Below are 25,101 nucleotides of genomic sequence, written 5' to 3'. Positions count from 1 at the left end.
TGTCTGGACTCTGCGAGCTTCACCTGAGAGACACCTCCAGATGTCCTCCATGCCGATCTCGCCTTAGCGCGTCTTGACTATCAACGGGTGTGTGATTTTAGAAACCTGGATAATTATTTCATTATGTAGCGACTACAGGCTGATATCAACGCATGTTATAAACGCCATTTTCCTTCTTACTCCCCTACATAGAAAAGAATCTGTCCGGCCACGCTTGTCCCCGCCTGCGTGCCGCCCAAAATGTTCAAACCATTCAAACATACATAAATAACATCATAATACAACAGCCGGATATGGATTCCGGGTACTATCACACATATTGTACAACGCTAAAGCCTCGTGCTTGTCCTTTGGCTCTTATTGGGAGTTCTGGGCCACGGCCACTTGTTGTTCTTCCCATCGTGCTCGTTTCGATACTTGGTGCGCAGCGCCTCAGAAACGGACATTGGCTCTTCCATGGGGATTAGTTGAGGCTGTGCGTGGTACGGTAGCACCTTTTTCAGGCTTCTTTTAGCCATGGGCTTCTCCTTGTCAGCACCTGCTGCAGCTTGCGCCTTCTTCATATCCTTGACCATATTTTGAAGTTCGTCGTCGCTATCGATGATTTGTGCTTTAATGAAAGACAAGCTATGCCCAGGCGTGTCCTGCATTGCCTCCATCACGGGAACACGAGGGGTATACTGGTATTGTCCGGGTTGGGGTGCGGATTTCGAGTCTGGAACGACCGCGGGGTCTAGCATGGCCTCTGATCCCTTCTCGAGTAACGTACTGATGTCTAAGCTTTCGCCAGGCGCGATTGCGGTAGGGTGACTTGGCGTAATGCAGTCCATATCTACTTCCTTGCGCAGGACATGGTCGATATCCACTGCGGAAAAGTACGCACAGGATTGGGGTAGGTCATTGATGCCAACCTGTTGCGCAAACATTGCTCGTGTCCAGACATTGGCGACTTGGAGAGCCATGGCGGCGCGGTACTTGTCCTGTTCTTTGACAAGATATCGAATCTCATCATGGACGGTAATGGCTAGGCGAGCGCTGATGTTGAATCTCCTAATAAGGAAGTCCATAGAGACGATAAGCAGGTGCAGATAGTCGACGCCGGAGGATTGGATGGCCCAGTTAATTCGCGACGTGAGGTAGCCACCTTTACTGATAAAGCGGCTCATGAGAGCTTCTGTAATTCCAGCCCCGAGAACTGGGGTTCGCGGGCGTTCTTGCTCGGCAAACTCTTCAAGCTTATTGAAGACAAATGACTCTGTGCCTCCTCTCCAGAAAGGCTTATTATGAATAACCTTGCGATTCGTCTTCGTGCCCTTGGTATTGGCATACAGCCTCGAAGCCACTTCCATGGTTTGTCTCTCGGACAGGCTGGGGTTAAACTGTCGCAGTAGAGTAGCCGCAAACTTCAAGCCAGCCCCGTAAATACGTCCGTAGTTGAAGACCTTGGCATCGTTTCTCGTAATACCTAGGATGCCAGCTGTCCGTGAGTGCAGGTCCGTGCCTGCTGCTTTTGTGCCTTCAAGTGTCATGAAACCAATGGCATTGCCACCATGGAGTTTGAAAGTCGCATCTCCAACTAAGCTGGCAATCCAGAGCTCCTCGGAGTCGACATCAGCTCCTACGAAACAATACCCCTTAGGAGCCTTTACCATGGCCTTTAGTTCAGAGCCGACGCGGTTCTTCTTTGCGTTGCTGGCCGTCAGCCATGTGTTTTCCACTGCTCGCCTAGTAATCGTTCCCATGGGGATTACTTGGGGCAGGATGAAGCCGTAAGAATCTGCCTTCGACTTGGTCCGTGGTCGTCCAGATGCCTGTCTGTTGGGGATATCTTTGTCATAAACTACCATTTGAGACATGATCCGGTCTCTTGCGCTTATCCAGTAAGAACATGAAGCATTCATTTCTAGAGCTTCTTTGGCATACTCGTATTCTGACGACAGTGTGCCAGCCTCGAAATAACGCAGGTAACCTTTGGCCATGGGATTGGCACATCGGGCTGTCGGTCCATCCTTGTGCGGAAGCTTGAAGTAATAATGTTCTCTATCATCCCGGAGAGCAAGATCCGTTTCGTCAAAGGCACACTGGACCATCTGCTTTGCGGTGTATTTCGCTGATTCGTCACGGGGAACTCGAAAAGTCCACCCATACTTGTCTGACCAAAACAATGGGTGGCCATCCCAAGCCAGCCTAAGAAGCAGAGGGGCTATTCGCGTGCGGACTGTAATGTTGATAGGCGAATCATTCTTTGGGAAAAGATCTTTATACCATTGTGGCATTCCCGGCTTCTTCTGCCGGGCGGCAGGGCGTGGTGGATCGTCCTTGCGTTTCCCTTTGACCATGCGAACTTCCTGTCCTGACCAGTCTAGTTGCTTCATCCAGGGATCGTTTTGCCACTTGGTTATGTCACTCTTGATTTCCAAGGCCTTCTCGGTCAACCCAACGAGTCGTTCCTGGACGGCATCAGATAGCTTGTGGTACGTAGCTTCGGCATTCGCAATGTACGCATCCCACGATTTGTTGACGGGTAAAATGACGGAAGCAAGATGGCGTAGGGCCGCGAAGCTGACTGGATGAGGGCAGACCTCGAGAAAGTTGGGAAATACAATCTGGTAAACTCGATGTGTGATGGCCACATCTGCAGCGCAATAATCCATTAGTTCATCTAATTTCGCCAAGACGCCCTTGCGGTCAAGCTCGCCGAAGTCGTCTCGCACAGCCTTATCAATGGACACATTGAGATGAAATTTGGCGACATCGCGCAGCGAATTTACCGAACTGCGTTCTACCCAGAGCTCCTCTTCATCATGCATACTTTTACTGGTCAAAAGCTCTGCAAGGTCGTTATCGGGGGTCTGGCTCGCAACTCGTTCCCGGAGTTCGCGATTCTTCTTGTGCCTCATCCACGTTGGCCTCTGTTGTGAGCACATGCCGTTGACGGCAACGTGAAGTGACATTGTATCAATGAAAGCATTTCGTGACTGCTCAATGCCGTACTCTTCTAGCACCCTAGCACGGTCGTATCCCACATTGTGTCCAACCACCACCCGCTGCTTGGCAGGGTCACCGAGGGGAATAAGTTGACGATCATTTTTTGATTTCCCCAGAAGCCACGGAGACAGCCATGCGTACCAGGCTGTGGGACTTGAGGCGCATGCCATGACAGCAAATGGGCTCTCTTTCCACATGACTTCCGTATCAAAGCACAGCATGTGCTCGTCGGGAACATCGACCGGTTCGCTTCTTCCATCAGGATAATACTTGGTCCATCCACTACGGCGAACCCATTTTCTAGGCTTTGGAGGAACACTGGCCCGGGCGAATTGTTTGGCAAATGAAAGGTAGGGCTCTGCGCAATCGGAGCCGAGTTTGTAGAAGTGTTCATCAAGAGTACGTCCCTCTAGTTGTGGCAGGTCAAACGCGATGGGTTTGGAATCGTCGGTGTTCTTTCCAAGCAGGTCATGGCGTTGTAAATGATCTTTGGACAGCTTCACAAGGTCTTCAGGGGGAGGCTCGCACCCGTCGGGAAATATTTGGCTGAACACATGGGAGCTCAGCAGTTGCACGCCGATTTCGTTGTATCTAGGCTGAGAGGGAACTTGCATGTTGGTTAGCAAGGTCGGAATCCAGGAACACGGATAGCCGACAATCACTGCACTCACTTGCTAGGCTCCCGGGACGTCTGCCATTGTCCTGTTTGGCGACATCAGACTGCCAGCGAACATAGGCACGCCATGCAAGCCGACGAGGCGCCTGATGGCGAGCAATGCGCACGACACTGGCTGTGGACGCGCGCTGGACGTGACCAGCAGCAGGACAAAGCGTATTCATAAGCACCGGTTAATCATGACGTGGAAGCGACTGTGCGCCATGAACCGTGGTTGGAAAGAGACTGGGAACGATGGGAAGGAGTCGCGAATTGTCGTTTGTCGTGCATGAAGCTCACACATGTGGCGCAGCGAAACCAAGAGTTGGCTGGGACGTCAAGATTGAGCTGTCAAGTGGGCTATAAGGAGTTTGGTGGAGACTGGGCACCTCAAGTGCGACTTGACCAGTCGACGAGCTGTGTTTCTTTGCAGTGGGGGTCCACAACTACCTGGGTACTAAGTACTTAAGTACCAAGGCCCCTTGAAGTCGATCAACGCCGCCAGCTGGTCGAATACTCGTGTCGATCCATAATCTGCAATATTACTTTGGACGGACTTCACGAGCACTACAGCACTACAGCATGAGTGTATGTTTGACCATAGCGGCGACCGGTTGCGGCTCTGTGCTGTATTTTCTTCTTCTGCTGCCGCCATCATTTCACCACTCCGGAACGCCCCACTTTATATGGCCGGAAAGCGGAAGGTGAACGGCGCGTACGGAGTAGTCCGAGGTCCACCGGAGGTCGCTGCTCCGTCCTGCGGCTCCTGCCCAATAAACTAATTCGCATGGCAAGTTGCGGCCTCAAAACGCAACACACTCTGATTCGCTGCAACACCGAGCTCTGTCCGGAGGCAACTACATGCTCCATGTAGATTACTGTCTTCTTTGCTTTTTCGTCCCTTATTGTTTACTGCATTATCTGCCCAGTGAACTGATATGGACTACTCTTTTCATCAGACGCAGAGATGATAAAAACATTGGACATACGGGGCTTCGTCGTTGGAATGTGGGAAATGGCGACAACTGTGGTGAGTCTAAACTCCTTCGAACCGCAGGAGACCTCGTCATCACGGCTGAAAACATGGCATGCATGGTCATTGAAGGCCCCGCAACTCGGCATTCTTCTACTCTGCAGATTCATCTCCAAGCTCTTGGAACCATCACCGTATGTCCTGCATCCCGTCAACGGCTTCGTAGTGGTAATGAATCCTGACTCTGCCTTCTCCTGACTGCCATCAGCGGGCGATCGACGGGCGTCAAAAACGGTGATTTACTAGCGCCTGGGGGAGGAATCCCCGTGGTTTGGGAATAAATAATGTTGATGCAGTCACAACTTTACCAAAACCTTGCCTAGTGCCTCACACTTCCAGATTTACAGCTAAGCGTCGAGAAGTGCGTCAATACTACTTCTTGCCAAGAAGCCTTCGCAGCAGTCAAGTGCAATCGTAAAGGGAGACGAGTTGACCGAGCTGACTATGAGCGACTCAGACTCTTTAGTCTAGAAATGTCTAATAGCGAGTCGTCCAGCAACAGAGCCATGGAGAATTAATTAAAACTTTGAGCAAGGCATGACCCTTTTTTAGGGACTATAGAATTTAAAAGCTGTAGACTCTGCTTGAATGAGCTGGTGTGGGACATTAACGGCGGTACCGGGTAGGAGTCGCGAAGAAACAATCTAGATACACAAATACTACGCAATTTTAAAGTTAAAACACATCAGATTTAATAGCGAGTTGATTTGATGGACATTTGGGAAAGCAAACGCAGTAATTAATACAATCTCCTGCATTTCCACGGTCGCCCCTTAGTGGAGGACTCTTGAGTAACCACGGAGTTGTGGAGTGTTTGAGCTCTCAAACCCCTAAGAAAAAGTCAGTTACATTGGACTGTATATTTTTATTGTTCGATAAAGAGTCTAAGAGAAACTCCCAGAAAAAGGAAATAAAGTAGTCATCTTTGTAGGACGTTTGTAGGCGATGAGAACAACCTTTTCAAAGCGGCTGACCAGGAAGCACGGGGAACGATCGGGTCTGGCTCTAAAGTCATAATTGGGCAGTCATTAATGACATGTCAATGTGAAAAACCGGAAAATATCTGGTTGCTTCCAGCCCAGGCACTTCATTGCTGGTCGCTAGTGACAGCCACCTGAGACTGTCTGCACCCCCGTCACAATGAAGCTGATGTCAATCGGGCTTGAACGTTGAGCCATGGAGGAAAAAGATGCAGTAATAGCGGCAAATGGCGAATATTCCCCACACCCAGCTTATAAGTGTGCCCTCTTAGCTCTCTTCCTCTGCAGTTCATCGTCCTGTGTTTTGACAGCTTGAAAGTTCAGAGGCCAAGCTGCGACTCGCATGGAGGAATGGCGGATTTAAAGGTCGTTATCAATGAATCTGCATGCTAGATGCCGAAATTAAAGATGTGAATTTAGTGTAATTTCCCATCAATGTTTCTCGAGCTTGAATATGTTCATTCATCGCCGTGGTTTTCTTTACGTGAGCATGTCGAACCGGAGTTGGACCAGACCGCGTGGCAATGTAAAAGTCGCATTGAACAAAACCAGCCTGCAATATAGCTGCAGCGCAGTTTCGAGCATGTGTGGTATTAAAGACAACAATGGCTTTGCAAAGCAACTGGAGTTGCTGTCTGTGCTTCTTTCAACCCATGTGCCACATGTGAATGAGCTGCAAGCGCTCAATGCTGACTGGTCTTTCTGTGAAAGGAAGGCAAAAAATCTTCAAGCTATGCCTATTTCTTTCGTACAAAGCCTGTCTGTTCCGCTTATGCATCATAAACCGCCATACAGGTGTTGAACTTGCCTTGAACAGTCTTCGAATTCTACAATAAACAGCCGTCGACAGACTCACAGTCCTGAGCAATGAGCGTCTTTACATTCTTTGAAGGCATAGTCCTGTGCGTGTCCAACCCAAGGCACCAGAACCACTACTTGAGCGTTGCCTACATATGCACGAGTATAAATTGTCTGGTTTCTCCCGCCCGACCATTCTGTAGGCCCAAATTCTACCATTCTCAAACAGTATTGCAATTCGGTCTTCCTTATCAATACATATTCCCTAGCAACAATGTCCCGACCATATTATTTGGAGATATATGAGGGCCTGATATGCATCGCTGGGATTCCAAGCGATGGGCAGTCCATAGGAGACAGAAGCCTCGATAAGTCTTTTGTGAGCTCAGCGATAACAAAAATAGCACTTGGTTTGCGTCGGTATTATGAACTGCGTTCAGAAAGTCCAGACCCTCGAATCTTGCTAGACTTCCTTGCCTAGACACACATTTGGAATCTCGATGGGTACGACCAACTGACGGGCAGATGGATAAAATCTCGACGACACACTTTTGGCTGGAGGCAGCTGTCTGGCTGCGTCGGGCCCAGTACCATATGCGCGACATTGAGTTTGGGTTACCCTGGGAGGAAGTTTTCCCCTTTTCCAGGACGACGATGCTTCAGACATTCCAACACTATATCTTGGTTTGCCTAGGCCAAGGCCGAATCGCAGAGCCATAGCCACTACCCGAAATCGATTATGTGGATACAGCCGTCCCGAATTTGGACATGATTTGCACGGAATGGGAAAAAGCAGAGGATAACTATTGGGACATTATCCTGTTTGATGATTGTTGGCCTGGACGTCCTTTTGCCGTGGGGGGACGACTCACAATTGGTCAACATTTGCGATGGAAGGTAGCGGTACTCTACCAAAGGTCGCTATTGCTGCAATGATGCAACGGTCAAACCTAAAGACCGCCGGGACAGCTTAAAGAATCGAGAAGTTGCGCCTAGGGTTTGAGACATGAAAATGCTTGAGGGACGGGGTATGGATAGGAATACACAGGATGCAGAATGTCATGGGCTTAGAGTACTCGGTAACGCTGGATTGCACAGTTGATGTTTGGCAATTGGAGATTGACTAGGATGGACGTGGAAAGATGATGAGGATTGAAATTTATTTGCGGTTATTTGAATCTGAGTTGGACGCGCTGCTTTATTCAGACAGCTTTAGATGCCGAAATATATCCCGTGCTTCGGCCTACTTAGTACTGGGAATCCACAGCCAAGTGTATGTGAATGCGGACAAGCCGGCACAGGCCACCTGAAGTATTCCACATGATAATAATATGCGGGTGCTAGAGGACGGTTGGTTCAACGCTGGCCGTTTAAGATGGAGGAGGTCAAGTTGTCTGGTCGGCACTTGAGTTCACCGCAGACCGCAGACCGCAGACCGTGGACCGTGGACCGTGGACCGTAGTCACCGTACACCGCACACGGTACACCAGAAGCCCAGGTACCTGGACCTACCATGTCCTCGAGTGTACAAGTGCCAACACCCAAGTCCTCCGGGTCCCCAAGTATTGACTCCATCAACCAAATCCTCCGCGCTTGAAGTAGTCGCCACTTTCTCTGAGCACCCGTCACCACCACGCCATGCCAACTTCGCCCTTCTGTCTGTCCGACACGAAAACCTTGGTTCGTGAGGATTGCCACGCCTTGCACCATGACCTCACCTCCAGGCCTCCTGGAAACGATCATCACAGAAACGGACAGCGACCCATGCCAGGACACTCATCGCACAGATAATCTCCCGCCACGAAACAACCGACAGCCCATCCTCCCCCCACTGCCGCAACAGTCTTCCCCATTAGCACGCTCTTCGTCGCCTCGCCACCACGCCTCGACAGCGTCTTCGCATTCATCCGCAAGAAGACCGCTGCGGGCGGGAAACGTGCCGGCATTATCAAACTCTCCGTCGACTCCCCGTCGCCAACGACAGCAATCGCCGTCGTCCTACCGACCACCTTCCTTTCGCCGCATCACCACCAACGTTGTCGCACCCACTCACTGGGGCGAAGACACCACAACTAGTAGCGACAACGACGAGCACAGCAACGACAGCGACGACCTTTTTCTGAGCATATTCGCCGACAACGACTTTTCCTCCCCGTCCACCTACCCTTCATTCACGTCCAACCCAGCCGCCAGCGAGGCACCACAGCCAGACCAGGCTGCATTTCAGCCTCAGCCCGCGGCTCCCACCACCAATCCTTGTTCGGAGGCGGCTCCCCTCCGCCAAGTGTCAGCCTGCACTCGGACACTTGCGACACCTTCACGCTCTACAACGCAGCTCAGTTCTTTCAGCCTTGGAGAATCACAGAGCACTTCGTTCACCACGGACAACGGCGAGGATTCAGCAACATCACAAAGCTCCTATCCCTCCTTCTCGGACAAGATGCCGCCGCCGCCGCCTCGATTTCAGCATATACTCAACGATACCGACCCGCCACCCATCGATAAACGCATGAGGACGTCGCAGCAAAGTTCCGGTGCCGTAAACAGCGCGTCCGTGGGCTCGTTAGCCATGCCGTCAGCACCCTTGGATGACGACGACGACGACGACTTGTTTGGAGAGAATCTCACCACCCAAGGCTCAGAAATAGTCGACGGCGAAGAGCTCACGACGATAGACCTGACCGAGGCCAACAAGGTTCCGGAAGAATTGAAGAAGCCGCAACAAGATAATCGCATCAAGATATCCAAGTTTCAGTGTGTCATCTGCATGGATGATGTCACAACCCTCACTGTCACCCACTGCGGCAAGTCTTCACCTTGAAGCAAAGACATGAGCCCGTACTAATAACGTGCCACAGGCCACCTTTACTGCGCGCAGTGTCTGCACTCATCACTCCATGTCGAAGCCACAAAGGGGAAATGCCCCATGTGCAGAGCCAAGATAGACACCAAGTCACGGAGCGCTTATAATACGAAAACCAAAGGCTTTTGGCATCTTGAGCTCAAGCTCATGACTGCGTCAAAAGGTAAAAGAAAAGCGGACGAAATATCATGACCTGGCTGCCCGCCGCTCATCGGCCTAGGAAGAAATGGAGTTTGAGCGTCTCTTGTATATATAGTCGAATGTGCATACGCATCGTTGGTCTCGATTTAGTCTTGACTTCAGTATACACATGGGCATTGCGCGGTCCGCACGCATTTCAAAGAATTATGAAATACTTACGTTGGCGTCATAAAAGTTCCGCTATACATGGCCTGGGACGAAGGCACCAAGGACAACAGAGAGTAAATTAGAATCCGCGTGGTAGTACATACATCGTCCTGAATGGACTTTATTCTATTTTAAACCTATCACTACATGCTCACCTGAAATATCCAAAAGGTATATATATGTATATATATGATTCTTTTTTCCCCTTCCGGGCGGTGTACTATCTCACATTGCCAATTGATCCCGTCGCGATACTTGGTTCATGAAAATACCTTCCCAACGCCAATTCTATCGCCCAACCTGAGCGCGAAAACTTTGCTGTATACTTGACCCCCTTCATTAATATCTGCGTGCGCCATCTGCAAGATTAATGGAACAGTGCTTGATTCGGCTTCATCGACTCAACTACGGATTCGTTCTCATACTGCATTTCGTTAACACAGAACCATGGACCACTTATCAATTGTCAACATACCTCCAAGAAGCCAGTCGCGGCAATCACAACCATGAGCCCATCGGCAAGGTCGCTAATCTTCTCATCCAGTGCCTCGTTGCCCGCACCCCCGCCGATGCCAGCACTTCTCTTGAGTGTATGCGTCACCAGCATCCTGTGGTCGGTGAGGAATTTGCGCCCCTGGACAATGTTATGGCTTCCCCTGCTGAGGAGGGCGGCGCCAATGATACGAACGACTTTTGCCAAGAGGTCATAGTGCTGCTCCAGGGCACGCGAGTTTTGCACATCACTCTGCAGCTCAGGGTCGGCCGTGAAGAGACCGCTAGTGTCAATTGCACGGAAGAGGTTGGCATAGAGGATGTATTTGGCGCCGTGGCGGGATTGGGCCATTTGGAGGAGCAGCGCAAGACGGGCGTTTTGGTAGTTTTGCTGATCCGTGTGGCCTGGTGGTGTTGATTAGTTGAGGACAAAAAAAAACGTAATGTTGATGACGGCACAAAAGCTTACCAGCTGTGTAGGCGTCTTGCCATTCTTGCATGATGTTGCGAAGGGAATCGACCAGGATACCAATAAAGTTGAGCTTGTTGAGGGTCTCGATTACATGACTGTCGTTTTCATGTCGGCCAACATTGACGAGAGAGTTTAGAAGAACAAGGGCTGACGCCTGATATGTCGGCTCGCCGCAATAAGCATCGTCGCAAATCACGTTGATCAGCCTCTCGCCGTACACCTGAATAGTCTTTGTTGTTTTGGGGCGGGTTGGGCTCAGCGCACCCTGCTCAGACATGCCGGTGAGATATCGGTAGCAGATCTCATAATAGACTGACCGGAGTTCGGCTGTACCGGCCCACTTCCCAATTGCCTGCAGACAAATCTGAAATAGTTGGTAAAGTTTGTCGCTCACCAGGTTGCCAATGGACCCGCTGTGCTTATCTGACATGTCTTGGCTGCCCAAATCGAGTTTGAACAGCAATACTCGGGCTAGTTTCGCCAGCTCTAGAGCCTCCTTTGGTCGGTCTGAAGCAAATGCTTCGAGGCTAGGGAGCACAGCTTGGAGTGCCTGAAGGAAAAAGGATGTCTGAGCTGTGCCTTTGAAATCATTGCACTCAATCATGACGAGTAACAACCGCGTCCATGACCTCAGCACTCTCAGACATTGGGTCGCGATCTGCTTCTGTCGGTTATTCGAAACGAGGTATTCAATAATCATCCCTTCTTCCCTTTCAATGATAGCAAGGTCTTGAACAGATACCACGCTACCCTGGCTCTGGGATTCTCCACGTTTGAAGAGAAGAATCTCCTTGACGCGATCTATGTTGTGAATGGCATTTCCGTCGGCATCATTTTCCACGCAGATGGTGATATCCACGTCTTTGTAAAACTGGATCGGAGGAGGCGGGATATCCCAGATCCCTTCCGGGAGTAGGAAATCGAACAAGTCAAACACAGTTGGTGTTTGTATGACTTGGTTGCCGTCTCCTGTGACTTGTCCATTCAGAGCCTCGAAAATCCGTCGCTTTGTGCTAGGAATTCGACCCTGAGAAATCATACACAACTCCATGGCCATATATTCCAGCGTCAAGCTTCTTATTGTCAGGAAATCGACGAGGGTAGAGGCTCCATCGGTAACGGGGAAGTGTAATGTTGCTACATTCTGGCCTTCCCAAGGCAGTTCAGGCTGAATGACTGTTTCGCGGATGAGAAGGTGGAACAGGAACTCATTTTCTCTCAGGTCATTAATCACCCAAGGCGCCGAAAGAGGTGAGCCCCAAAGAATGTGGAGAATACGCATCACCCTTGACTTGATCGCAATTAGCCATTGTCTCATGCCCTCTGCATCTCCAGACGGGATTTCCATTAACAGTCGAAGAAGTGTGTGGAACAAAGATGTTTGATTTGAAAATGCACTATTGTTTTCAATCGTGACCGAGTCCACGCCACACTTGAAGCCAAGAAGCAAATGCGCAATAGTTGGTTCCTTTGGAGTCGTTGAGAGACACTGAAGGAGGAAATCTAGGATATAGATTTTCGTAATGTAGTTTGGGGAATCCGCCTCACGTCCCGCTTCTAGTGGTGCCATGAGCTCCGACGAAAAGCATCTTGAAATCGATTCATGTTCGCCATTTGCTTCCATGGCCACAATGGCTTTGTTACGGTGCGATTGGCGACCAGACCCTGACCAAGTTGCTGTAATCTTTGATGATGAGGACATTCTCTCCAGAAGTTTGAGGCAGGCCAAGGTAAGAGCTGGGTGTCCGATGCCGCAGTAATTTCCAAGGTCCACAACAAGATTCAGTCTAGTGACAAGCCCATCTTGGAAAGAGGCATACGGTGCATTGGTAACAGGTTGGCGTCTAGCTCCGGGTTGTGTTTTGATGAGCGGTCTCACTAAATCAAGATACGTCGCCTCCAGGTCAAGAACCTTGGAAATTACTTCAACAGCTCTCAATATACCGAGAATTAAGGGCGAGTCAGGAGCGGCATTGCCCACATCCGCAGGTTCTTGGTGAATTGTGTTGAACAGTGCCGTCATGACCTTGTCATTGAACATCCATTCCATGACCCTCGCAAACGGATGCTTCCGAACGTAGGTTGCAAGATCGGTGGTCGAGATGACGGAGTCAATCATGATTGTGGTTTCGTTTGCAATCACAATCAAATCTTCATTGAATGTCGACAAACAAGTCAGCATAAAATCAAGACAACTTAGCCTCAGCACTCGCAACTGGTGTTTGTCCTGCAGCTCTTGTGCTTTGTTTGCGAAAACCAATCCCATCACGAAGTCAACATATACCTCGACGCCAGGATTTCGTGAATTTGAACCCAGGGTTTCGGGAAATGGTAGACTGTCATTCAAGGGGCTACTGTCTATTGCCGGTGAAACAAGTGACAACAGCAACTGAACGAACGATTCTGGATCTTCGAATCCACTGCTCATTTCATCCAGGATCCTATCCATCGAAATGAGAGGCGCGGGTTGGGCTTGTCTCAGGGGTCCTGCAACAGGTCCTGCATAACCACCAGTGATCCAATTTTCCAGACACGTCCACATTGTGTGGCTTTCTTGTATGGTTTTCCTAGACATGAGAGCTTTGAGTGCCATGAAAACGCATCCGCGAAGCCTTGGGGGAACTGGACTGCTAGCTAATTCGTACAGCACGTCGACCAAATTGTAGTTTGCATTTTGAAGTAAAAATAGCCGCGAGGTTTCACTCTCAGTAGCAAGCTTGGCCATTAGACGTAGATAACACTCAAGCATCATGGCCGATTCCGGCTCTGTCTCGACATGTTCATTCGCTGGCTTACCACTGCGGTACCGTGATGTCTGTGTTGTTGTAGGCTTTTGTCTGATCTTTTCAGAAAAGAAGTCCAGCTCTCTAAAGATCTGTGTCCAAGTCAATGACTGAGATCTTCTCATTTTGCCTGAAGATTGGTGGCCGTCATCGAGAAGAAATTCGTGCGCAGCCGTGGCGCAATCATCGTTTCCAGCTATTGCTTGAAGCATTTCACAAAAAGCTGTGACCAGGGGCGTCGAAGCTCTCCTGGATGCCCAATGCATGAAGCCTGCGAGATTACTGTCTGGGTCTGACCAGAAGTTCGCAGCCGCCTCTGCACGTCCTTCATAAGAGTAAGCGATGATAAGGAGGAATCGTTCCAAGTCTAGGTCTTGCTCATGTGCCTGGCTAAGTTGTCTTTGCTCGTCCTCCTCTACCCTGAGTTTTCTCAAGACGTCTGGAAGGTTTGATATGAATGCATCTACAAACACTTCAATTTGTGACATGAGACACAATTGAAAGAATCCTGCAAATTGCACGGAATCGGCTGTTAATGCAGACGACTTTCTTGTGAGCCAATTTCGCATGCCCACACGAACTGAGTCGTGCCAGTCAGCTGGTTTAACATCTCCAGCAACTGAGAGCAAAAAGTCAAAGGCACCATCTTTCAGGGCGTCGAGGAACTGTTTCGATCGCTGGCGATCTTCTTCGTCTAGGTCGGTTCCTGGGGGAATAGCTGCCTCAGGCGGATCATCAAGGTAAAAGCCACTGTATTCGGCGAGCCACCAGGCCCTGAATGCGGCATGAAAATGTGGTAACGGCCAAGTTGAATCGTCTGCGGTGGGAAAGAGCTTGCTATGCACCTCTCGCACTTTAATCAAATCATAACCCCCTTCAGTGGATCCGAAAACTGAGATATAGGCTCCCATTGCAGGAACCAAATGTGCTATTGCTCGTTAGTAATTGCGTCAGAGAATTTCATTCATGCTCGTGGAGGGCTTGTACGAACCAAGAAGATTATCGTACTTGTCCAACTTCTTTAGCGTAGAGACAAAGTCCATAAAATCCGACACATCTGCTTGTCTCTTCTCAACGAGACGGCAGAGGACAACACCCAAAAGCTCGTGCTGCTGTATCAAGCTCACCCGAGAAAACTCAATGGTTTCCACCTCTTCAGATAGCTGGTCGGGCTTGACTTGACTCAGAGCTTGCGCGGCAGCAATCTTGTCTGCCAGCCGTTGTAGCCAGCTTTTAATCTTCCCCATGGCTGCCATGCAACGTGGCACGTATCGCTTGGCCCCCCCGGTTCGCGATTGAAACAACCTAGCCGTGACAAACATCTTGATGGTTTCCAGAGCCCCGGATTCTTCTGCATCGTCTTCAATGCTATCCAATTCCAGCAGTAGCCTCAACGCGTCCAAGGTATATTTGCGCTGTTGGTGAAAGCGAATGATACCACATTCCAGAAGAGATCGACCCAGAACAGATGGGTCATCTTGCGATTCGAGGAGGCATTTTGCAGCTTCGATTTCGTCGAGGTCGAGTTCGTCGGACAATAAAAGCGCGTCTTGTTGAAATTTCTCGTTGATGGTAAACTCTTGTTCTTCAATTGAAAGTTTCCCTGGAAATGTTCAGTCCTGTGTTCAATACTTGCCATAGGGCATGCTTTGGAAGCCTACCTGACTTAACCACGTTCCGGCTCTTGTCGTTTTTGGCAGGGCATTCCCACAGTTTCTCCAACTCCTTTTCGAATGTCTGCACCAGTAGTTCGTTGTTCAGGCTTTCGGTTGCATCTCCAAAGCCGCTTCGCAAGGCCACCAGTTCTCGGTGAAAGGCCTGCAATGCATCCAAAATCATAACTTCGGCCATTTTTGGTGGCGGGCGCTATCGCATGTTGAAATATCAGGAATTGCGCGGGAACCAACTTTGTCACCGGACGGCGGTAGAGACGACTTTGGGGATCAGGTGGTAATTGTTGCGTATCCGGTCCAGCAACGAGGTTCACAACAGGTCTTTTTCGATATTCTGCAGCCTCGCTGCTCCCATCCCTGCTGGCGGCGAGCAAAACCATCAACGATTGGGTAACGGCGCAGCTTCAAAAAAGGTGCGGGTCGAAGTAAACATCGACAAAGGCGGTGTGGATTCTGCCGGGTCTATTTCCCAGAGCTCTCCGAGCTGAGAGCTTCCCGCAACTCAATGCGACAACAGGCACCAGGAACATTGGCGCAAAGATTTCGCAGAAAACGGACCTCTAATTTCAGTAACTTGGACCCAAGGATAACGAAAGACATCAATTCTTCAGAGCCATGGATAATTGATTGTACCATGTCGACGATTAGCAAAGATCGCATCTCAGTTGCATAAGCCCCCATCGCCTTCGTCAACCAGATCCACAGGCAGCGACCGCAATGTTGACAGGCATCTCATTTTAAACAGCCACAACATCGTCGCTTACGATGTCTTCGTCACATATGTCTACGGTCATGAGCCTGACCAGTAATACCCCCAGCTTCCTTCCTGCTCGCGCGGTCCATAGCTAACCATCTGTCCAGGCGACGTCAAGTCGGGGTCTATCAAGGCTTGTGACAAGGCTGTAGATGGTGAGTTGGATTGGCTCTTCTGTCCAACTGCGCCCCTTTTCTAACCATAGCAGAGTTGATTTCTTTATTGAATCCCAGGAATCGGACTGTTAATCTGTATGTTAACTCCCACCGTAATGGATTTGTACCACCCATCTCACCAATTGAAAGTGCCGATCTAGGTGACAAGAGCTATCATCAAATATTCGAGGCCCTATTTAATGTTGTGATCCGCGACAGGCCCGCCTTGTATGACAAAAGCAAGAAAGAATCTGCTCGCAAGGTAGCCGCTGCCCGCCTGACCAAGTGTGCTTCGGCTATCCGCATGACCGCTGCTAGAGGTGCCCCCAAACTAGGACGCAAAACCCTGTTAGCTCTTATAGACCACATCACGCAAGTTTTGCCGGATCCAGATGGTGATTTTGTTGCACCCCTGATACAAGATTATGTCAAGGCCTTGTCCGAGGTGCTCTCACGCCAGCCGCATGTTGAGTTCCTGGCCAGGCAAGATGCAAAGCCCTGGGAAGCTTGTGTTGACTTTCTACTTGATATAGTCGCCTATATTATTCCTAGTGAAGCTCACAGTAGTTTGACATCTGTGGCACGCCCCTCTCCTGCTCCAGATGCCTCGACACCACGCTCCATCATTCGATCTAATACCTCGAATCAAGGCCAAAAGCGAGCAGGCCTTGCTGAGGGTGAGCCGCTCAGAGATGCTCTTGAAGGTCTCCAGTATTTGAGTCAAGCATCAAATGCACCCATAGGACGGCGAGGAAGAAACGTTACGGAACTAGCCATTCGCGTCCTTAACATGAAGCACCTTAGTCTTGGATCTATGCAGGCAATGTGTTTCTCAATTTGCAATACAATATTTGCACGTACTCAAGCTGACGATCTTGAATACGGACTTTCTTTAGTGAAGAAACTTCTACCATTGATGAGCTATTGGTGGAGGGCCGAGAAGGTCTCCCAAGACGAGCTCATAAAGGGGTTGCGAAGTGAGATTTCCAAGACAATATACCTGGCACATCCACATATTGAGCATATATCCAGCAAATGGAACGAGGAGATTCGAAATGACATTGAGAACCTTGTGGATCCCCTATGGCAAGAATACTCTAAAAGAGGTGAACCGTTTCGGCTCCAGCTGCACGATCTTACTTTCAACCAGTCGGCCCTGCCAAGTAGCACAATGCATTTGAGCTTGTTTGGAATACGAAACCATAATTCCGAAGGAGAAGGCCACTGGGCACTTGTGCAGAACCTTTCATTCCTAGAGAGTATTCTCTTGACGCGCGGCGGCATTTCGGCAAGGGATACTGCGGGTAACAGCGAGCAGCCACGAAAGCGACAACGGACTCGGGAATGCCTGAGCCGCCTGAGACTGAAGCTCAGATCAAGAGACGTGGGGACTCAAAGAACTGCACTTCAGTTATTGCCTTTTCTGGTCGAAGGTTTTGGCATTGCAGGCGAAGATCTCACCTCGATCCTAGACGATCTAGTCACATATGTCTCCAACAAAGATCCAATTACAGCATCATGGGCCTTGGTCGCATCAGCCAGGTAAGGGAATTCGAATGAAATTTGTCAACACAAGCTAACCAACCCAGCTGTGCATCGTTGCCTCGGATGAGTGAATTGGATGGAGATCAATGGAAACAGCTCTGGCATTTGGCTGTGAGATCGGTTAGCATCCCAACAACATGCCGGGCGGCCTGTTTGCTTCTGCACCGAATCATTGAAAAGGATTTACTTCCATACAATACTATTTCAGAGGATATAGACGGTATCGTCACAACGGCTGATGTAAATGGGCCTGGCCTGGTTTGTGATACCTCACTTGCCCTAATGCTTCATCTCTTACATGCTCGGAATGCACGACTGCCCAGTGCGAGTCAGGCAACATCTAATCATATAATAAGATGGGTGTTTCTAAAATGGAATCCAAGTGAGTTATCTTCCATGAAATCATATTAATCGCCATTGTTACATTCATTCTAATAATATATTCAGACGAGTCAGCCTTTGCGTCCTCCGTCTCGGTTCTTATCCAGCCTCTGGAACTCGTTAACCTGCTTCGAGTATGTTGTGGCGTCCAACCATTGCGCTGGAATGAAATAGCCGCTAGTTCGGGGACGTCTCTGGGGGCTACGTGGAGAACGCAACACGAAATGGCGAGATTTAATGAATATTTACTGTTATTGAAGCGTGGAGAACCAAGCTACGACATCCAGCCATGCATCTACCGTTCGGACTCCGGCCGACAGCTTCAACCTGCAGCAGATTCGCACAGTTTCTACCCGTCCAAGAAGCTTGCATTTGAGCTCTTCTCTCCGAAATTCGATGATCTGGTCGAACTGTGCAGTACATGGTTGAAGAAGCCCAGCGATGGGGGGACTCAGATTTCTTTAGATCGATTCCAGAGCTTATTATCTGCCTGCATCGTTGGGTCGCTTCTGCTCCCCCAGTTTGCTGACTTGAACACGCCCCAATCAACCTCAATGGAATCCAACCTTGTTGATCTAGCGGAGCGAAGCCTGGTAGTCGCATTAGACTCTGTCGAACCGGAGGCCTTTGTGGATGCTACCTTGCGAGTGTTACGGCCCTGTATGCCTGGTATGACAACTGCCGATTTGAACAGATCGCATTCACACCACTCCTCCTTTCTCCATATTTTAACAACTATTTCAAGAGTACTTGATCATAGGCAGTCCAGCACAGCTGTTGGTACAAGCTTGGGTCTGATGGATCTCGACGACGAATTTGACTCGCAGAGCAGCAGGGCCACGTCTGCTTCGAACCCTATGCCCGTACCGAGGCAAAATGTTCAGTTGTCTACAAGCCCACGAGTATTCCACGTGGAGACAAGAATGCGACTAGGGCTGCTTCGTGCCATCCATGATGACTCTAGTCAGATTGGTCTGCTTCCCGAAGCGTGGATTGACGATTTGCTGCTGATGTCTGACGATGACCTATTGTGTTGTCAGGCTCTACTGTTGGAAATTTCCAACTCTGATTTAGTTGTGGGCTCAGAGAGTGCCTACAATATTATTCAAAGACTAGGATCAATTATCTCTACGTCTGACTACCAATGCTGCGAGGTGGCGCTTACGACGTGCATAGATGTCCTTGATGGACTGCATAATATCTGGTTGAATGATAATCAAGATCTTGCGGAAGGCGTCGGCGATTTATACAACTATTTTATCAAGGTGTGCCTACCTTCTAATTTCTTTTCTGCCAAGGCTCAAATGTCAATGGCGCGTTTGCTTTTCTCATTGCTCAGCGCAAATCCGGCGTACGGCACCAACTTAGGTCTGGCTTCATGTCGTACGTCATTACTCAACATTCTTAGCACTGGTTCGATGCAAGTGAAGTGCTTCGTGGCGGACAGAATTGCTGGAATATTTGATTTGTTTATATTGATGCTTCATGATGAAATATTCGTCGATGTTCTCGCAAGCTTGCCAACCAATCCTGCAGATACATCCGGTATTGCCTTCAGGCTTCTTGCTTTATCCAAGTTGGCCTGCAGATGGCCAACTTTACTGCGGCGATGCATATATCACATATTCGAGACACCAGGGAAGATTTCGCAGTCTATCGAGTATGCAAAGTGGTGTCTTGCCGATATATCAAGTACGCTCAAGTTGAAATCACCGAAAGAGCTTTTCCGACTATTCTCGCGCCAGTTGCTCTACACCTGGATGGAACATGATTCCATTAACGACATTCCCTTTGCTATATTCGGGTTTAAAGATTTGGAAGATCTCTTGCGATCTGCCCAGGCAGAGGCTATTGCGTTGGCGGTGATGCGAACTCAGGAGTCAACAAGTGCTGCCTTGGCCAATTTGCTCGGAATGACCGAAGGAGATTTGATCAAGCGAAACTTTTCCACCGCCTTGTCGTATAGCATGGCCTATGGAGATGCCTTCAGTGAGACCCGTAATGAGAAGGGCGAAGATTACATTCGAAAAAAGATGGGAGGTAAAGGCTACATGGAAGCAATATACATCAATCTTGTTGATACTATTGCAACATTTTTCGATCTAATTGACCAAGAAGATAATCTGGAAAAGATTTTTCGAAAACACGAAGATATCTGCTATGCAGCAGATAATCTGGAATCGATCAAGAAGTTGGCTTGCTCGTCCAGTAAGCTTCCACCGAATCAGCAGCCCATGTTTCGAGCCAAATATATTATTCACGATATTTTCAGGCTTTGCCAAGGCACCGAGTTTCAATTTCAAGACCTGTGGACGCCTGCGTTGGTTCTGTCGGTGACAAGAAGCTTATTCAACACTGTCCACCCAGCCTTGGGCTCCCTCCACGCTTGCTCTGTTCTTCGAAAAGTCAGGCTAGTCATTTGTCTGGCAGGCCCAGTGGCGCTGGAATCATATTGCCTCGAAATGTTACTCAACTCAGTTCGCGGTTTCATAGTCGATGCAGAATGCGCTGACGACGCCCTGGGTTTGACCCAATATCTTTTGACTGGGGGGCGAGAATATCTGACCCAGAAACCGTCCTTCCTCGCGGGATATGCTTTATCTACTCTTGCTTCTCTACGAGTTTTTCTCGAGTCAAGCCAGTCCAGCACAACCCAAGAGAGCCAGTTCAAAGCCACAATGAATAAGACGCAAAAGTTCCACGATTGGTTCAGTAAATACTTGTCTGACTACGTTTCACCTTCCTTTCAAGATGACGAACAATGTAATTTATTCAAATCGATAACTTACTCCGCAGCCCGCATCAGATCGTCCGGCAACGCCGAGAAAGGTACATCAGAGAGTAAACTACTTCTTGATATTCTGAGAGATGGTGCCACTGGAAGTCGCTTGCTAAATGAATCATCGCGCGAGCTTGCGTTAAAGCTGCTTTGCGGAGACTTCACGATACCAGCCACAATTCGAGAAGATATTGTCGAAACTGATGCTGCTGCAATTGAGCAGGCGTCAAGTGTGTGGAAAAGCTGTGAAGCGCAAGATCTTAGCAAAAATTACCTGTCTTGGGCAGGACGTGTCGTTGGCCGCTCGTTTGCTGCATCCGGAGATATCCCAGAAGATGTGCTTAAAGAATCCGGCGTAAGCTTTTACGGTCACGTTGCTCCAAGCCCCAATGGATCAGAGATGGGGCTACTATATCTCCTGCAAGATCTTACAGCAGACCAAAATTCAATGATGGCTGGGTTAGCAGAGGCAGCACTACGGAAGGCAGTCTCGCAAGCGATAGAAGATGAGGATGAACCTTTGGTTGTCGCATGTCAAAGAAGCTTATCTGAGAGCCTTTTCACAGCCTCACAATGGGGTAGCTTCTGTTCTCCAGATACGAAGGCTACACAGGACTCGAAATTAGACGGCGGGCAATTTGTCTGGGAAGACAGTATTTCATCTCCAAGCTGGTTGCGAAGGATCAGTACTCATTTGGTTTCGACTGTTTCAGATTCAATATTGCTATCGGTTTTGACACCAGTCTTAACCGAAGTACCTGGGTTTACCGAAAAAGCGTTCCCTTTTATTGTGCATCTAGTTTTGTGCTTCCAAATCGAACAACAGCAGACGGCCAAACGGCAATTGTCATCGGCAATGAAGGAGTGGCTACGAGACGATAGGCCAACGGCACAACAGAACCTGAAGTTGCTGATTAACACCATCCTTTATCTCCGCACTCAGGAGTATCCCAAGGAGTCGTCTATTGCAGATCGAATGCACTGGCTCGATATTGATTATGCAGCGGCAGCCGCTTCTGCGTCTCGATGTGGCATGCACAAGACGGCTCTGCTCTTTGCGGAATTGGCCTCCTCCGAGGTTTCACGACCATCTCGGAGATCTTCGGCGCACCGAGAACACGACATTAACGACGTGCTGCTGAACATATTTGAAAATATTGATGATCCCGATACGTACTACGGTCTACCGGAAGATGCAAGCTTGTCAAAGGTTGTTGCTCGAGTGGAGTATGAAAATGAAGGGTCAAAGAGCCTTGCCTTTCGAGGTGCGCAATACGATAGCCATATTCGCCTGCGGCGTCGAGAGGCAGAAAGAGATGGTCAAGCTCTCGTTAAAGCACTGGGAACGTTGGGGCTCTCTGGCTTAGCTCACTCGATACTTCAAACACAGGAAAGCCTTGGGGTGAGCAATCCATCTGTTGACAATACTTTCACCACAGCAAGGCGATTGCAGATGTGGAACTTGCCTGCGCCGGGAAATAGTGAACACCACGCTGTAATTCTATACCAAGCATACCAAAGCATTCACAATTCCACGGTCTTGTCAGATGTTCAAGCCGCTATTTATGAAGGCTTCGGTGGTATTATGAAAAACATCGCGAATTGCAACCTCAATGCAACGGCTCTTAGGGGCCGTCTGGCCGCATTAGCAGCTCTCACGGAACTAGATGACGTGCTGAATATCGCAGACCCGTCCGAGGTTCCCAGCATGATAACAAAGTTCAAGAACCGCTCCGAATGGATGCGAAGTGGAATGTGAGTGATTAAGAGAGCACACCGACACACATATGATGCTAATTGCCACAGGTATGGCGATGTTGGTCAAGTTCTATCTTGCAGAGAGACATCAATCAGTATGGTTTGCCAGCATATCAGCTTGTTAAAACATGCCAAGATGTCAGCAGATGTGCTGCGGCAAATGCAAGTGGAATCAATGATTTTGTCATCTGGAATCTATCGATACCACCAAGCGACTCAGGAGTCCCTGAATATTGCAACTGCACTCTCTGATATGATTCCATTGTGCGAAAATTTGAATTTGCACGTTGATGCCGCCATCAAAATTGAGGTCGCCAATTCGCTGTGGGATCACGGTGAAATGGGGACATCAATTCGTATGCTGCAAGCAATTGACAAGGAGTCATCGCTACCAAAACAGAGCATTCGGGTCAATAGGTCCGATCTCCTTTCCAAGATTGGACACAAAGTGTCCCTAGCTCGCCTGGAAAACCCTCACGACATTCAAAAAACTTACCTTGGTCCAGCGCTGAAGGAGTTAAAACGAGAAGGCAGCAGTGAGGCAGGATCGGTCTATCATCAATTTGCTACCTTCTGCGATGAACAACTGCAGGACCCAGACGGGCTTGAGGACTTGGCAAGATTGCAAAATTTGCGCGCAGCCAAGAACGATGAAGTCAAGGATCTCAAGGCTCTCATTGACTCGACCAAAGAAAGTCAACTAAAAGCCAAGTATGCACACGTCCTCTCCAAAGAGAAGCAGTGGCTAGAGCTTGATGAGAAGGAGCTGAAGCGAGTAGAGCAAACGCGAAGTGAGTTTGTTCAGCTTAGCTTGGAAAATTATCTGCTCTCTCTTATCTCATCGGATGACTACGACAATGATGCGCTGCGTTTTACGGCATTGTGGCTAGAGAGGTCTGCTGAGGAATCAACAAATAAGGCCGTCATGAAGCATTTGTCCCTTGTCCCCACGAGAAAGTTTGCACCATTGATGAATCAGCTGACCTCTCGGCTTCAAAGTCAGGAGGGCACATTCCAAAAACTGCTCTTTGAGCTCATTTGCACCATCTGTATTGACCATCCCTACCACGGGATGTATCAGATTTGGTCAGGAACGAAAGCTCGAGCTCAGCAAAAAGATGACGTGGCTGTACAGAGAGTTAGAGCAACAGAGAAAGTTGCGCAAAAACTCTCCGCAAACAAGTCAGTCGCAAATATTTGGTTGTCAATTGATAAGACGAGCAAGTACTACCACGGCCTTGCAATGGAAAGAAACCCTAACAAGTACAAGTCTGGAGCCAAGATTCCGCTTAAGGATTCTGCAGCAGGGCAGTACCTGGTCAGTTACCTTGCACGATATCGTATTCCTCCCCCAACATTGCACATTGAGGTCTCAGTCACCAAAGACTACTCCAATGTTCCCTTTATATCTAAGCTGGAGCCCACAATGACAATTGCGTCGGGAGTCAGCGCACCAAAGATCATTACTGCTGTCGGCACCAATGGGATCAGGTATAAACAGTTGGTCAAAGGCGGCCATGACGATCTGCGGCAGGACGCAATCATGGAGCAAGTGTTTGCCGCCGTGTCGTCTCTTTTGAAGCTGCACCGAAGCACGCAACAAAGAAACCTTGGCATCAGGACCTACAAAGTTTTGCCACTTACGGCATCATCTGGTCTAATTGAGTTCGTCCCAAACACGATTCCGTTGCATGAGTTTCTCATGCCAGCACATGAGAGATACTACCCGAGGGATCTCAAGGGTTCGCAGTGCCGTAAAGAGATTTTCAATGTGCAGAACAGAACAACTGAAACGCGTCTAAGCACGTACCGCAAAGTAACCGACAGATTTCATCCCGTAATGAGATATTTCTTCATGGAGTACTTTGTCGATCCGGATGAATGGTTCGTCCGAAGATTGGCGTATACACGGAGCACTGCAGCGATTTCTATGCTGGGCCACGTCCTTGGACTGGGTGACCGTCATGGCCACAACATTCTTCTAGATTCCCGGACTGGTGAGGCAGTGCACATTGATCTTGGTGTGGCCTTCGAGGCTGGTCGTATTCTCCCAGTGCCAGAGCTGGTCCCTTTCCGGCTGACTAGAGACATTGTAGACGGTATGGGAATCACCAAAACCGAAGGTGTTTTCAGGCGTTGCTGCGAATTCACACTTGATGCATTGCGAGAGGAGCAGTACTCAATCATGACGATTCTGGATGTCCTGCGATACGACCCTCTGTACACCTGGTCAATATCACCGCTCCGACTAGCCAAGCTCCAGAAAGCCAGAGACGAAGAGGGTGGCGGAGAGGAGCCGGAACCTAGCGACACAGCAGAGGCAAAGAAGGCGAAAAAGCAAAATGGCCGGACGAACGAGCCTTCTGAAGCAGATCGAGCACTCGAGGTTGTGAGGAAGAAGTTGTCAAAGACTCTCAGTGTAACGGCAACAGTCAATGACTTGATCAACATGGCTACAGACGAACGTAACCTGGCTGTATTGTACTCTGGTAAGAAATCCCGATGAGAGAGAAATTCGGGAACATTGACTGACATGAGACTTGTTAGGATGGGCTGCGTATGCGTAAATGTATGGTCAAGATTTTTACTGTCTTTTTGTCATAGACGAGCTAGAGCGAGCGTGTTAGGAGATACCCATTTTGGT

At 49.1% G+C, this 25,101-nt stretch overlaps 4 protein-coding genes across 4 annotated transcripts; 2 read left to right on the top strand and 2 right to left on the bottom strand.

Annotated features, from left to right (window-relative positions):
- Positions 1–329: 329 nt before the first annotated feature.
- Positions 330–3,602, bottom strand: MAA_03468 (DNA polymerase gamma; the record flags this gene model as incomplete). The annotated part of the gene is made up of 1 exon (XM_007821466.1): positions 330–3,602. The coding sequence occupies one exon, from the start codon at positions 3,600–3,602 to the stop codon at positions 330–332; it is 3,273 nt and encodes a 1,090-aa protein (XP_007819657.1).
- A 4,560-nt stretch (positions 3,603–8,162) lies between these two features.
- MAA_03469 (uncharacterized protein) lies at positions 8,163–9,275 on the top strand (the record flags this gene model as incomplete). The annotated part of the gene is made up of 1 exon (XM_007821467.1): positions 8,163–9,275. The coding sequence occupies one exon, from the start codon at positions 8,163–8,165 to the stop codon at positions 9,273–9,275; it is 1,113 nt and encodes a 370-aa protein (XP_007819658.1).
- Positions 9,276–10,032: 757 nt separating this feature from the next.
- On the bottom strand, positions 10,033–15,263 carry MAA_03470 (uncharacterized protein; the record flags this gene model as incomplete). The annotated part of the gene is made up of 5 exons (XM_007821468.1): positions 10,033–10,089; positions 10,141–10,562; positions 10,627–14,340; positions 14,404–15,015; positions 15,074–15,263. 5 exons carry the CDS (start codon positions 15,261–15,263, stop codon positions 10,033–10,035), a joined length of 4,995 nt encoding a protein of 1,664 aa, XP_007819659.1.
- Positions 15,264–15,865: 602 nt separating this feature from the next.
- MAA_03471 (phosphatidylinositol 3-kinase-like protein) lies at positions 15,866–24,963 on the top strand (the record flags this gene model as incomplete). The annotated part of the gene is made up of 6 exons (XM_007821469.2): positions 15,866–15,890; positions 15,947–16,015; positions 16,156–17,536; positions 17,584–17,921; positions 17,987–22,454; positions 22,506–24,963. The coding sequence occupies 6 exons, from the start codon at positions 15,866–15,868 to the stop codon at positions 24,961–24,963; spliced, it is 8,739 nt and encodes a 2,912-aa protein (XP_007819660.2).
- Between the last annotated feature and the right edge of the window lie 138 nt (positions 24,964–25,101).

Source organism: Metarhizium robertsii, assembly GCF_000187425.2.
Source record: "Metarhizium robertsii ARSEF 23 chromosome Unknown MAA_Scf_3, whole genome shotgun sequence".
NCBI classification, from domain to species: domain Eukaryota; kingdom Fungi; phylum Ascomycota; class Sordariomycetes; order Hypocreales; family Clavicipitaceae; genus Metarhizium; species Metarhizium robertsii.
This window is presented reverse-complemented; position numbering and strand designations above follow the sequence as displayed.